Source organism: Pocillopora verrucosa, chromosome 3, assembly GCF_036669915.1.
Source record: "Pocillopora verrucosa isolate sample1 chromosome 3, ASM3666991v2, whole genome shotgun sequence".
NCBI classification, from domain to species: Eukaryota; Metazoa; Cnidaria; class Anthozoa; order Scleractinia; family Pocilloporidae; genus Pocillopora; species Pocillopora verrucosa.
This window is the reverse complement of record NC_089314.1, coordinates 23,892,466-23,904,881: the sequence shown is the minus strand read 5'-3', so window position 1 is coordinate 23,904,881 and position 12,416 is coordinate 23,892,466. Positions and strand designations below refer to the sequence as shown.

The following is a 12,416-nucleotide window of genomic DNA, read 5'->3' as shown; positions in this document are numbered from 1 at the left end:
TTTTTAATGCAGCAAATTTCAAATTAGTTTCCGCAGTTTCTTACTCATCGTGAAATATTTTACAGTAATGTCATCCTCCACTCTGTTTAGTCTTCGTTTTCGTTTTCATTTGTAAGATTTTAAGATAAAATGTTCTTGTCTTGGTTACGAAGATAAGATATACATAAAAAAGGCAGCTGCCTGTAGCTTTGGTTTCGTGATTCCAACATTGATTATTACGAGACAAAAACCACCTTCACTTCAACCCTTTAAACCCAAATAGTGATTAGCACCTAATTTCTCCTTACAATCTCACCCACGAATCACACATTTAGGTCACGAGAGTAAAGGAAATGATCACCAACTAAAAAAGCCCTAAATTGTTAAACAAATTCTCCTTGTCAACACCCTAGGAAATTTATAGAGCATAGTATGGAGAGTTTGCATACTGATGTTAGGGTGTAAAGGGTTAGGCTTAGGGTTTGTTAATTGGTAATGACAACGTGGACACTAAACATGGACAAAAAAGCTTCGTTAGATTATTTATAAAATGCTTGCAGAGTTGGTAGTAGTGTCGTTTTCTAAACAAATAAATTGCCGGGAATAAAAATGAACTACACGAGACGGTTCTACTACTTTTCATCTCTGGAGATATTTGCACTTTTAATAGCTTGATTTGACTTAAAATAGTGAAATACGCAGTGTGGAAAAATAATTTAAGGGAGGCCAAGACACACTTAGAGTCATTCTACTTGAAACGCATGGAAATGTTTATCAACGAAGCATTTAACAGCTTTGTGCAGGTGAGATATATAGATAGTTTATTACTTCTTTTTTTTTTTTTTTCTTTTCGGAAGAGGTTTTTTAATGTTCTGGGTACGCTCTGTTAATGAAGATTTATAATAAAACAATCCTTCAAATCAATTCGTACACTTTTTTTACTTAAATATGACCACAAGCATCAAGTATTTTACAACTGAATATGTTCAAGAAACCTTTCAAATATTTAATGATATTTTCAATAAGGAAGGAATGCTAACAAATCTCCTGACTCAGAGAAGAAAGAAGAGATATGGTCATTCAGGGAAATCTTAATTGTTCATAATGCTGCATCCTTTTCAACATGGCTCCCATTTTGATAAAGGTATATACTCAATCAATCTGGGGGCATGAAAAAAATTGTTGGAAGAAGTAGCATTCAACAAACGACTGGTCAAAATTGGTGGGAAGACGCACTTAAGATTATCATCCTCGGAAATTTCCCCTATCCATCTTTTGGTTAGTTTTTTTTCTTTTTTGTTATAATGTGTGATCCTCCATAAGCGTTTGCATTGTTCCTCAAATATTATGGGGGATAAATGAAAGATTTCATAAGAAAATTATTCATTGTGGAAGTCGTTATTCTAGAAAAAATTCTCCCTTTTTAATAAAGTGTTTGGGCAAAAGGGAAAAAAATTATTCGCCAGCAGATCTAACAATCCACGAAACATATAAAACAAACCATTACAAATGAAAGAACTTAAGTAATACAGCATAAAAACGGACTTTAGTACGTATCAGAACATTTCTGCCATATATATTTACTTTCCAAACTCTGCTGATCAGTTGAATAATTCAGTTTCAAGAAAAATTTGCAATTCTCTAAATGCTGGTTTTTTTGGTCATGAATACTTTCGTGAGTAATTATGGCATGAAAAGAATACATGATTACGAATTATGACTTATTTGCTCCATTCATCTGTCTTCTGTCACAAGTCCTGAAAAATTCATAAGGTAAAGGTTATTGCGGATAATAATGAAAAAAAAGCGTGACTCAAAGAGAGAGTGTTTCTTGGCTCAATCCACAAATCTAAAGCTGATTAAATGAATGAAGTGGTTCAGTGAACAAAAGATTCCGTTCAAGACAAAGACTGGAACTATTCTCCCTTTTATTAGTTTTTCATTTTGATAACGTCTTGGCTCTCTCATTTTCATGAGATGGAGCAGGGTAATTATCCTTTTTTTTTTTTAAAGCCCTGGGAAAAGGGAAAAGAAAACAAAAATATATATGTATACTTAAAATAAAAAATGGAAAAGAAAAAAAAAGATACCAGCGAGAATATTTTATAGTAGCATCTGAGACTGATGTCAGCGCATTTATTTTCGTCTGTTATAACCTACACTTTTTCTTGCATTGTGCAGCAGGCTCGTTTCTTTGGTAAGAATGCCAGGTTGTGTGTCCTGAGGCTCAAGTGGCTAAATAAGCCTTATCAGATCGTTAATTATCAGATAAACCAGAATTCATGAAAATGCATTCTAAGGACATTGTGAAGTAAACAGAGTTGTACATAGACAAAATAATCCTGCCATGAATATCATTTTCAGACTTCAAGTTCTCTTCGGGAACGAGAATATACAGCGAGAGGAAAGTTTAAATGTTTAAATGAACGTTCCATCATTTGCCTCACGGTTTACATTCAGGCTATCAATTGTGCTGATCACGACGTTACGACTGTTAGACTGCTAGTCTTCGTCAGGTGACTTGGTCGGAAGTTTACGTGTCGCTTTATATAGCACGTTGTTTGCTTTCATTGGTGCGTTTTGGCGCGCTCTGCCATCTTAATAGCGAAAGGACCGTGGCAGATCTTTTTGAGCCTTTGAAGAAGTCCGTCGATTCTTTGGAATCATGATGGTCATCGTGCCTTTAAACTTTGTTCCATTTGTATGTTCATGCAAGCTCGATAACGGGTTTTTCTCTCGGCAAACCCTCGCTTGTTGTCTTTGTTGTTTGTCATCCTTTTGAAGACCTTGTCACCAGTTGAATAAAATGTCAACAACCACACTGATATCGAATCGCAGTTCGAAAGGCGCAGGTCGCATCACTTCAGTTTCCACGGAAGTGTAATTTCAAGCGCCGTGTGACTTATTATAATAGAAAGGTCTTATTTGGATGAACGGCTCATTGGGAAAATGATTTGAGGTAAGGACCACTCTGCTTCAAATTTGATCCAGTAACATGAGTGCACCATGAATTTTACAAATCAGATTTTTAGGAACGCTTGAAATCTTTCCACAATATTTGAACAGCACAGGTTGTTAAGTTATGAACCAGTTTCTTTGCTTTAAAGGGAGAGAGAGCTTAGTTTCCAAGATACAATAGTGTTACTCGTTCCCTTGTGACATGAGCCATCTAAATTTGTCAAGCATATTTTAAGTAAAGTTCAGAAGTTAGAATTGCCTTTGATGCGGTAAAAAACAAGTTTGAAACATATATTTGAAAGATCTTCGTTTACCTCAACTTTCTCCCTTTGATTTCCCTTGTTAAAGTTAATAGATTCCTTTTCGAAATATTTCTGGTTTTCAAACGATTTTAAATTTAAGTTCCAATTTTGCAGAGTTAATAAGGATGCATTTTTAGAGTGACAGTATGTAAACACGAAGGAAAACCTCAGGCGACGAGAGCTTGGCACCGGCAATATTGACATAACAGTGATTTGGTTTTATCAACTGAGTTGATACTTTGAATCGGCCACTGTGGAAAGGTTATAAAGCTAGCCCTTCGTTATTCGCTCTAACGACGAGCTAACGCTCAAAAACGTCAGTTTTATCATTTCTATACGGTTGCCAATTCATGCTATCAATACAATTGATAAAACCAGATTATCTTGTAATAACCTCCCACCGACGCAGAACGACAGTTTTTTTTTTTTTTTTAACAAACTACCCACTTTATTCAGATGTTGACATGAGGCTTGGGAAACGTCTTGTCTATCGTGACATTGTCCTAAATAATAACTTTCCAGTTACCTTGAGGAATTCATATTTAATGTGTGGAATAGAAACACACTGTTTATAAGTGTAGAATAGGAAAAAAATCTTCTTAAAAGCAGTCCTTGGGCACATAGCCATAGTTATTCAGCGCACTGTTTAACAATGACCCTTGGAGTACGTGTTGGATCTAAGTGCTTCAATTAAACATGTATAATTCGGATACAGTCAACTCTCTGAATCTCTCTCGAGAGAATTTCCGCCAACGGACACTCTCGTAAGCGGACACTTCTTCTTGCAGACACTTTATCAATTCCCGTTTTGATTTTGCCTCCCAGTGAAATCCGTGAACTCCCGTAAGAAACCATTAACTCGTTAGCGACGAGCGAATTGGATTTTTCTCAAGACAAATTTGCATCGCATGAATTTCGCTATAATCCTTATTCACCCTGGTGGGACGATTATGGCTCCTTTCATCAATTATTTACCGGCAAAGACCCTATCTGTTTCTTCTTGCAGGTCTATAAGTTGATAGACCTGTGGGCGAATACCTCAATCAATTATAAAGCAGAATTCGTATCAGAATATTAGAAGTGTATAAATCGATAATGATCAACCTTTCTCTATGTTTTGCTGGGATGCAAGTGTTACTAATCTCCATGCATATCATCTTACAGAAGCCTGAGCTTGAGATGATCGGAACAAAATTGAGTGCACCGTTATTGCTGCCTTCCCTTCTCCTTTTCCTGCTGCTAGAGGACAACGCAGGTAATTAGTTTTCACCTAAAATGCAATCTTGATTTTTGCATTAAAGTGACCCTGAATTGCATTGGTTTGGCTTACTTTGCTGTGTGACTAGTCGCTTCAATTTCTCGACAGTAAGAACTCCAAGACAAAAATAATCGCAATTTAATCAATCGCGTTTTCTCACGCTTAGCCAGTTTGCTTATTTTTACATTGAGTTTTCACTATCTTCTCGTGTTATTTTGCTTTCTTCTGATTTGCTGTTATGATCACTTTCGTTTTAACAACACTCAATCAAAATGCGCTTTTTAAAACACGTATGCATATGTATGTGGTTATAAAATAATTAATGCTGAGTTTCAGAAAGCTCTTCTCAAAATTTCCGTGGAGATTTGAGAGAGAGCTGAGTTTAGTTTTGAGATCAGCAATCGCTGTAGTCCTACATACTAATAAAAGAATGTGAAACTTCGGTTCTAATTTCTCATTCTAAAGTCAGAGTTTTTTTAAATCTCAATCGACTAAATATAAGAAGTGCATGTAAAACCATTCTTTTACGCATATTACACGAATAGATATCCTTCCCTCTGTTACATATATTGCAGCGAAAATTCTCTGATCCCTTAACCCACAGTGATTCCACCTTTTTACATAGTCTGCAAGGAATTTTTTTTCTTCCCAACTGACTTGAGCTTTCTGAAACATAGATGGCCGAGCTATAGTGTCGCCATTCTTTCGACCTCCACCCGGACAAGAGTATGAAAAGATTAACGCCATAAAAGGTAGTTTGAGCATCTTTGTTTAATTCAGAGCGTTTAGCCTTAGCACTTAGTAGCTTAGGACTTGAACAATGTTTAGAGCCTTACGCGTGAACGATGATTCTTCCTCGTTTCTCGTCGCTTTTGGTCTAGACATGCGCATATGATACCAGAGTGAAATACTCGATGGCCTGGTAAATAAAGCACAGGAATTGCGACTAAGAGGTTTGAGCTCGAACCCTGGCCAGGTTACGGTGTCGTGTTCTTAATAAAAGACATTTCTATCTCAGTGCCTTTTTCTCATCAAGAGTATGAATAGATGTCAATTACGTTGTGTCAGAGAAACCTGAAGAAAGGCTGTCGAATAACAATGCGATGGATTGGAAGCTTGTCTAGGGCGGAGTAGTTATGATTCAGCGGGATTGGCTGAAGCATTTTAAACCTTTGAGTGCATACTGCTGACTTTATCCCGAGGCATTTAGCATGGATTTACCCATTTTGTCTTTCTTTTTTTGATTTTTTTTTCTCACCTTCTAAAATAAATTAGCCGATGATCAAGCGTTTTATTTCTTTCCATTTCGTTTTGTTTTGTGTTCTTTTGAACCACCTCAGACCATTTTTATGAGCAGTTCTATGGTAAAGGAGGGAAAAAGAATAAAATAAGTCACAAGAAAGTACTGACATCGCAGGATATGACATTAACAAGAGAAGGTGAGAAACCGCATGTAATGTAATTGTATCGTGAAACATGTCAAGTTTATTTTGTAAATAATTAGTTTTCACAGGCTTAACAAGAAACAACAGGTTAACCAGGCAAAAGTGAAAACGTGTATAATTCGTGCACCAGGCAGGTGTGTGAATGAAGCATACCAATATCAGACTTGTCTGAGTTAAAGGAAGAAAACTCCGAACCAGATTTGATTTACAATGTAGACCTTATCATAATGGACCATCCGACCAGTGCAAATTGGTAACTAATGTATTGCAAGGATTTCTTCTAATATTGCCTCGTACACAGCTCTGTTGCAGGCAACCTCGGCCCAGACCACCGCACTTGTTGCTGCAGCTCAAGCTGCGCGCTCATCCTTGGAGATCTCGGAACTAGCTCAGAAGGCCCAGGACATCTCAGTCAAGAGAGCACTATGGGCATTAAAGACAATCAAAGTTGCAGCGAAAGCTGAAGAAGTGGCGGTGAACGCCATACAGACCATGTTTATGTAAAAATGAGTAGCAGTATTTCTAGTTTTCGCAGTCAGATTTTACAAAATATAGAATTTAAAAATTGTCGCCTGGTTGTAAGACCTTTGAAAGAAAAAAGTATAATAAATATTTGTGCACAAAGCAACTTTACACCATAATTAATCCCTCTACTTTTAAAGTATTCATTACATCACCTTACCATTCCTTTGATTATAAATGCTATCATGCCAAAATTACATTCAGAGCGGAGAGTATATTTGAATTTGCACCTCTCGTTAATGAGTAAAAAAATATAAATAAAGGTCAAGTTTTCAAGCTCAAGCTTCCTACTTCTAGGATTTAAACAATGACTAAGCCACATTAATGGCCTGCAGATGACACCCGCAATAACATTTAGCGATGACATATACCCAAATTAAAGTTTAGCTATTTAACAGTGAAAGCTTTGCTCTAATGACGCTTTATGTTAAGACAATACGTAATAACATATCAACATAATTTATGATAATGTATTTTGGTAAGTGACATGAAAAATAATCAAAGCAAGGTTTGACAAAGCCCTGATATTTCTTCAATCTTGCTTTTTCTTATCTATGTAGGATAAAAATACTGCAAGGAACTGTTTCATGCAATCTTACCTATGCTATACATCGTGCTCTCATTAAAATAATTTATTTTCTTGCTCTAATCTACGATGAACATTTCAGATTCCGAAATCTTGCAACTTGTACTTCATTTACCGTTCAATTTGTTTTTCGTTTCATGAGAAGCTGTGTCACGAAGTAGTAAGGGAGGATACAAATGAAAGGAAAAAAATTTGTCCAAGTTAGAGCAGTAACATGTTTTAAGGGTCATTTGGCATACAGCGCTCCACTTGACTGAGGTTTATTCCTTGTTGGACAGACCAATTTTAACATGATTTTTTACAGGGGCTTTTGTTTTAAATGGCTTACTGTACAAAAGCCTTTCCATCGTTTTAGTTAAACGTTTGAAGAGGTTTTCAATCTTAATTAGCTAGGAAGAGGCTCGTGAAACGTCTCGACAAACTTGAGGGTTTTTAAGATTTAATTTCTCAAAACGAGAAACACAGACGTTAATGGAACAAAGACGGTAAGGGGTGCAAGAATGGACATGATTTTTTTTTTCAAAATGCACAACCCACGGCGTACCTCCAATTCTTAAACACTGAAATAGCTATTCTGCTCATGACCCCTTAAGACCAACACCCTCAGAACAATGAAGAGGCCCTTTATCTTCCTTAATTAACCACCTGTTCATCTGTCAGATATTCAAATCAGAACGTCAAGGATATAACGTATGCATAACAGATTGATGTCAAATTCATCTAGTATTTTCCTACGCTACAACGAAAAGGAATTTTTGGATTGCTTTTTTCCCTTTTTTATTTTTAAGGTAAGAAATCTAACATACGACATAACGGTTACATTTTTGCTGCGCAGTTTTTTTTTTCCGCTAAAATCGAGATAGAGTTTAGTCTGCAAAATACGATGTTTGATGTTTGTCGTCCATGAACAGGTCGAATTGACTTTTCGTCGGGCAGGATATGTGGTGATTTACGCCTTCGTCGATCCAATGTAAGTCATATTTACATGTTTCATATTGTGGTTTCGATGTTTAAACCAAATTACTTCCGTTCTTCAACGTCGATGTTCAAAATATGAGTTTTCCGGGATATACTCTGCCCCCAGTCTACCTTTGGTCATGAAACCAAATTAAATCTTACTGAAAAATAATAGAGAGCTTTACCAGTCATTAATGTCAATTTTGAGGTAAGGAAGTCGTGTATAACTAAAGCAAACTTTGAATTTTATTAACTTATTATCCAGACTTAAAGAGAGTGAAAATTATTAATCAAATGGGATCTTCTTAATAAGCGCTTGTTATACTAAGAAAAAAATAGCACAGGTCTGAACAATAATAGATTCAATCTGAACGGGGGCAGATGAATTTTTATCTTTACTTTGTCGTTGTTGCAAGAGTGTAAATGGTTTATCTTCCAATCACGAAAAAAATGTGTGGTTTTAAAACCGCGTACGACGCCATATTGTTTGGCGCGATCTCTACCTGTTAATACTCAGTCTGGCCACCAGTTTCCTGCCAGGTTTCACTCGACCCGGTAAGATAATTTAGGATCTCTTTTTCCACCTGAGCCTTGCCTGTAGATTTACCCTTTTACTTCCTTCTTTTTCTTTGCGAATTCAGTTGCTGCAGCTGTCATCAATGTCCAGTATGTTTCTCAGAAGCATATGATGTTTTGCGATATTGTTAGGTGATCAGTATGCATTTAATTATTATTGACAGTTACAAGAGGAATACCTGTCGAACCAATTTTTAATCCATGAAGTGGAAAGCAACTGAACCCCCTTTGTACTAGCAAGTTATCCTTGGTCATTGTAGTTGCCAAGGAAATATTGTTCACTACTTACTTCCATGAAGAAAACCTGTCATCTACATTTGTATATCTAGAAAAACTCGACCTTTGCAAGTTCCTCTGTTTGACTCTTAGGGAGAGTACCAGATGACCTCCGGCTACAGTGAGGTCTCAGACGTCCTCAGTGTGGAAGCATACTTTGACAAGCCTTTCATGGCATATTTCTTTGTCTACCAATCAGATGATTCTTTATCTGACAATGAGAAATTCTCGTTATATAGAATCAGAGGATTACTCCTAATTTTCTCGTACCGAGCAATTTCCAAAGCTTTTATTTTGCATGGTTTTCGTATGTGGTATAGTTGTCTTGATGGAAATAAAGTTCTGGAAGGAGCTACCGTTCACATATTGTTTTATGAAGAAACAATTGCTCTTGTTTTTGCTTAGGTTGTTATAGATCAGTATCGATGATGCATTGGGCCGTAGTGACCTTCGCAGTGATTATTGCTGTTATAGAAATCACAGGTGATGATTCCAAATCTATTTTATAACACCACCGTCAACTCTGCTTTTCATTAAAAAAAACTCACCAATTTATGAAAGAAAACAATCAGAAGGAACTGCCACTCCCTCTCCAGCAACCCTTCTGACAGGGACAGCGTAGAGCAGGGACTGAGAAAGCTTTAGCCCTTCCATTTTGGCCAATAAAAATAATTAGATAGACAAATAGTAAATAAACAATGCAGAAAAATTTCATAAGTTTATACGTAAAGGACAAATGCGTCATCAGCTAAAAAAAAACCACAATTAACTTAAATTAAAAAATAATTACAAGTGTGTGACGACATTAAATTTATCACCTCTTACTCATGCTCCTAACGATTTATGTCGTTTCGTTTTGACCTGTTTCATAGAACTTAGCTTTCCTTTGCTTTTTTTTTTTAGAAGCCAAGCCCTACGTTAGGAACAGACAATATACTGAAAATCCTGGAAAAGGTAAATCCTATGGATCAAATAATGCTGAATATAAATTAACTCTCAAAAATTTCAAAATGATCTTCTCCAGTCGGGGTGAAGCCAGCCTATGGACCCGTTGGTCCGGGCTTTCAATTTTCTCCCTAGATGAATTTTATAATCTCACTCTTGCAAATTTAAAAAACAAATTGAAATTTCTTCGGGAACAAGCTTACAACAAGTCAAAAAGCTGGCTACGTCCTGCCTATCAACCTTTTTCGTGGAAGAATTCCAAAAAAATGTCTGTTCGACTTTTTGGCCTTGTGTTCTAACTTCGATCAACCTTTTTTTGTTTGTGCAAATTACAGGGGCTTGTGCAAATAATCGGTATAGATGTGAAGGAGGGAATAAGTGCATACCGTTAAAATGGATCTGTGATGGAGTTCATGACTGTGACGATAAACTCGATGAGCGGAATTGCTTAACAGGAAACGAAACCAGCATTCCTTCCTACAGTAAGTTTAAATTCCAATAACTGTTCAATTCATTAAAGGAACGGTATGTGGAAAAATTGCTCTCTAGGTATTAGAACGGATAATTATGTAACGAAATGAGGTAGTGAACAAAGGAGTAAAAGGTTGAAAGCAAGAAGGGTAATTCCATCCATGCTCGCAACTACTGAGTTAAAAAAAGAAGATACAACGTCGAGGACTGCTAAGATTTTCAGTCTTTCAGCGTCCTGTCCTCATTATAATCTTCTTCATGGCTAATTTGATATCTACGAGTTTCTTCTTTTTCTTTTTTTTTTTCTATGGCTGTATACTATAATATTCGGGAAATTACATTTCACAGTTCATGCCAAGGAAATCAGTGAAGCTCAAGACATCATAGACGGCACCAGGAGATCCGGAATCAGTGGTAAGCGAATTCATTCTTGAATCAGATAGAAAGAAGGTCACAAATTAGACTCATCTTTTATTTGTACTAATTTATATCCAGGATGCCCGAGAAATACTTACTCATGTGACGAAGGTCAAAAATGTCTCCTTATGAGTTCGTTGTGTGATGACATGAGCGATTGCCACGATGGCACAGATGAGAAAAACTGTCCTCTAAAACCAGGTAGGTGACTGCGGGGACGATGTTGTTGTATGTTTGACCGTTGCCAATGGCCGATTGTATTTTTCTAGTTGTTTTAAGATTCTGTGCGAACGTGATTCTGACCCTTTGAAAGACTTTTTTTTAAATCAGTGCGATATGTATATCCACCATTGAGTCGTGACCTTTGTTTTCCTTATTTACGACTGTTATTCCATGATGTGTCAGCTTTATATTTGCACCGTTCTAAGCCTGTCTTTCTTAGTCACCAGACCACCCGCCAGAGGAAAAGACTTACTTATTTCTCTTCTAAAATGTCTAGTTTTCTCTGTATCACAATCTAAATTTCTTTTCTTTCATTACAATATCTCAAAAATTATCATAATTCACTTTAATATCATTTTCAGTGATTCTCCAAACCATATAGCCGTTGCCAATTCAAAACAAAATTCCCAGATATCACGTGGTGTAAATCTTTGAGTTAACACTCACTCTTATTTTTATGAATTTAAAATCTAAAGCATGTGAGTCAAATAAGTTATCCTGCGACGAGGGAGAGAAATGCCTACCGCTGACCTGGGTGTGTGACAACATCAGCGATTGCAATGACAACAAAGATGAGCATAACTGCCCAAACAAAAGGACTGGTAATGAGTGACATGTATTTTTTTACCTAAACTATGAGTTTTAAAACTAATTCCCGCTACATTATTTGTTTAAATTTATGTAGCTTGGCTTTGTTTGTTTGTCTTTTTGCTCTCGTCCAAACGCCTATTGTAGACATAGACTTAAAATTTCTTGACAATTTTTTGTTCTAAAAGATAATGTATTTGTACTCATAGGAAAATCTCTAGCGCATGCTGCTGAGGAAGCAGCAATGACCGCTGCCCAGGAAGCAAAACGAGCCGCAGCTGCAGCTGAAGACATGATGCTGCTGGCTCGAAGAGCCGCCGAAAAAGCCAGTCGCGCCTTAAAAATTGCGGAAGATTATGGAGCAAAAAAGTCATGAGAATGTGAACTGACATTAACTCCATTTAAGAAAGTTCATAGAACTTTTGTGGGCGGGGAAGCATAACGTCTGTCATCTTATGCACAATGTAAAATATAACGAACTCACTATATATCAGTGGAGAGATCATGTGAATAAAATGAACAATTTCTCTTTTATTCTTCGTGAATCTTAAGAAATAGCTCATCTGTCCGTATTGATAATTTCTACCGACATTTCTATAACCATTTTCCAGCATATTTGTTGAACAATTTCACCCAATGGGTAGCTGCCATGTTAGGATTTTCCTCCTGAAGATGGGAAAGGAAGAATTTTCGTTGACAACAGTCTCGTCTAAATGAAAATTCTTCTTTTTCTCCCTGATCTGATATCAACAGTAGAAACTTTTGAATGATAGAAATGATCGCGTGGAGGAAATTCTTCATATGATGTAGTACACAACTCAACACCTTTTAATCACCGTCTTCCTCTCTTCTCATTTTCTTTCCTAAAACTTATTTATGACCATTTCTTTCCTTCGTTCTTCGCACCTGAGCAT

At 36.6% G+C, this 12,416-nt stretch overlaps 2 protein-coding genes across 3 annotated transcripts; both read left to right on the top strand.

Moving 5' to 3' along the window:
• Positions 1–775: 775 nt before the first annotated feature.
• LOC131782038 (uncharacterized) lies at positions 776–7,075 on the top strand. 2 transcript variants are annotated; one of them, XM_066164300.1, is made up of 5 exons: positions 776–782; positions 4,404–4,494; positions 5,175–5,249; positions 5,838–5,936; positions 6,244–7,075. In XM_066164300.1, the coding sequence occupies exons 2-5, from the start codon at positions 4,419–4,421 to the stop codon at positions 6,444–6,446; spliced, it is 453 nt and encodes a 150-aa protein (XP_066020397.1). In that variant the 5' UTR covers positions 776–782; positions 4,404–4,418; the 3' UTR covers positions 6,447–7,075. The 2 variants fall into 2 exon arrangements, with proteins under 2 accessions (XP_066020397.1, XP_058954730.1); XM_059098747.2 differs by lacking the exon at positions 776–782 and adding an exon at positions 2,724–2,938.
• A 665-nt stretch (positions 7,076–7,740) lies between these two features.
• LOC131782032 (LDL receptor repeat-containing protein egg-1) lies at positions 7,741–12,028 on the top strand. Its single transcript, XM_059098741.2, has 9 exons — positions 7,741–7,838; positions 7,962–8,020; positions 9,265–9,342; positions 9,763–9,813; positions 10,140–10,286; positions 10,624–10,689; positions 10,771–10,893; positions 11,391–11,516; positions 11,712–12,028. The coding sequence occupies exons 3-9, from the start codon at positions 9,285–9,287 to the stop codon at positions 11,876–11,878; spliced, it is 738 nt and encodes a 245-aa protein (XP_058954724.1). The 5' UTR covers positions 7,741–7,838; positions 7,962–8,020; positions 9,265–9,284; the 3' UTR covers positions 11,879–12,028.
• The last annotated feature ends 388 nt before the right edge of the window (positions 12,029–12,416 follow it).

Coding starts and splice junctions, on each gene's coding strand:
- LOC131782038 (XM_066164300.1), top strand. CDS start 4,419: ATGATCGGAACAAAATTGAGTGCACCGTTATTGCTGCCTTCCCTTCTC. Junction 4,495..5,174: donor GCTGCTAGAGGACAACGCAG/GTAATTAGTTTT, acceptor TCTGAAACATAG/ATGGCCGAGCTATAGTGTCG. Junction 5,937..6,243: donor TATGACATTAACAAGAGAAG/GTGAGAAACCGC, acceptor CCTCGTACACAG/CTCTGTTGCAGGCAACCTCG.
- LOC131782032 (XM_059098741.2), top strand. CDS start 9,285: ATGATGCATTGGGCCGTAGTGACCTTCGCAGTGATTATTGCTGTTATA. Junction 9,814..10,139: donor TACTGAAAATCCTGGAAAAG/GTAAATCCTATG, acceptor TGCAAATTACAG/GGGCTTGTGCAAATAATCGG. Junction 10,894..11,390: donor AAACTGTCCTCTAAAACCAG/GTAGGTGACTGC, acceptor TAAAATCTAAAG/CATGTGAGTCAAATAAGTTA.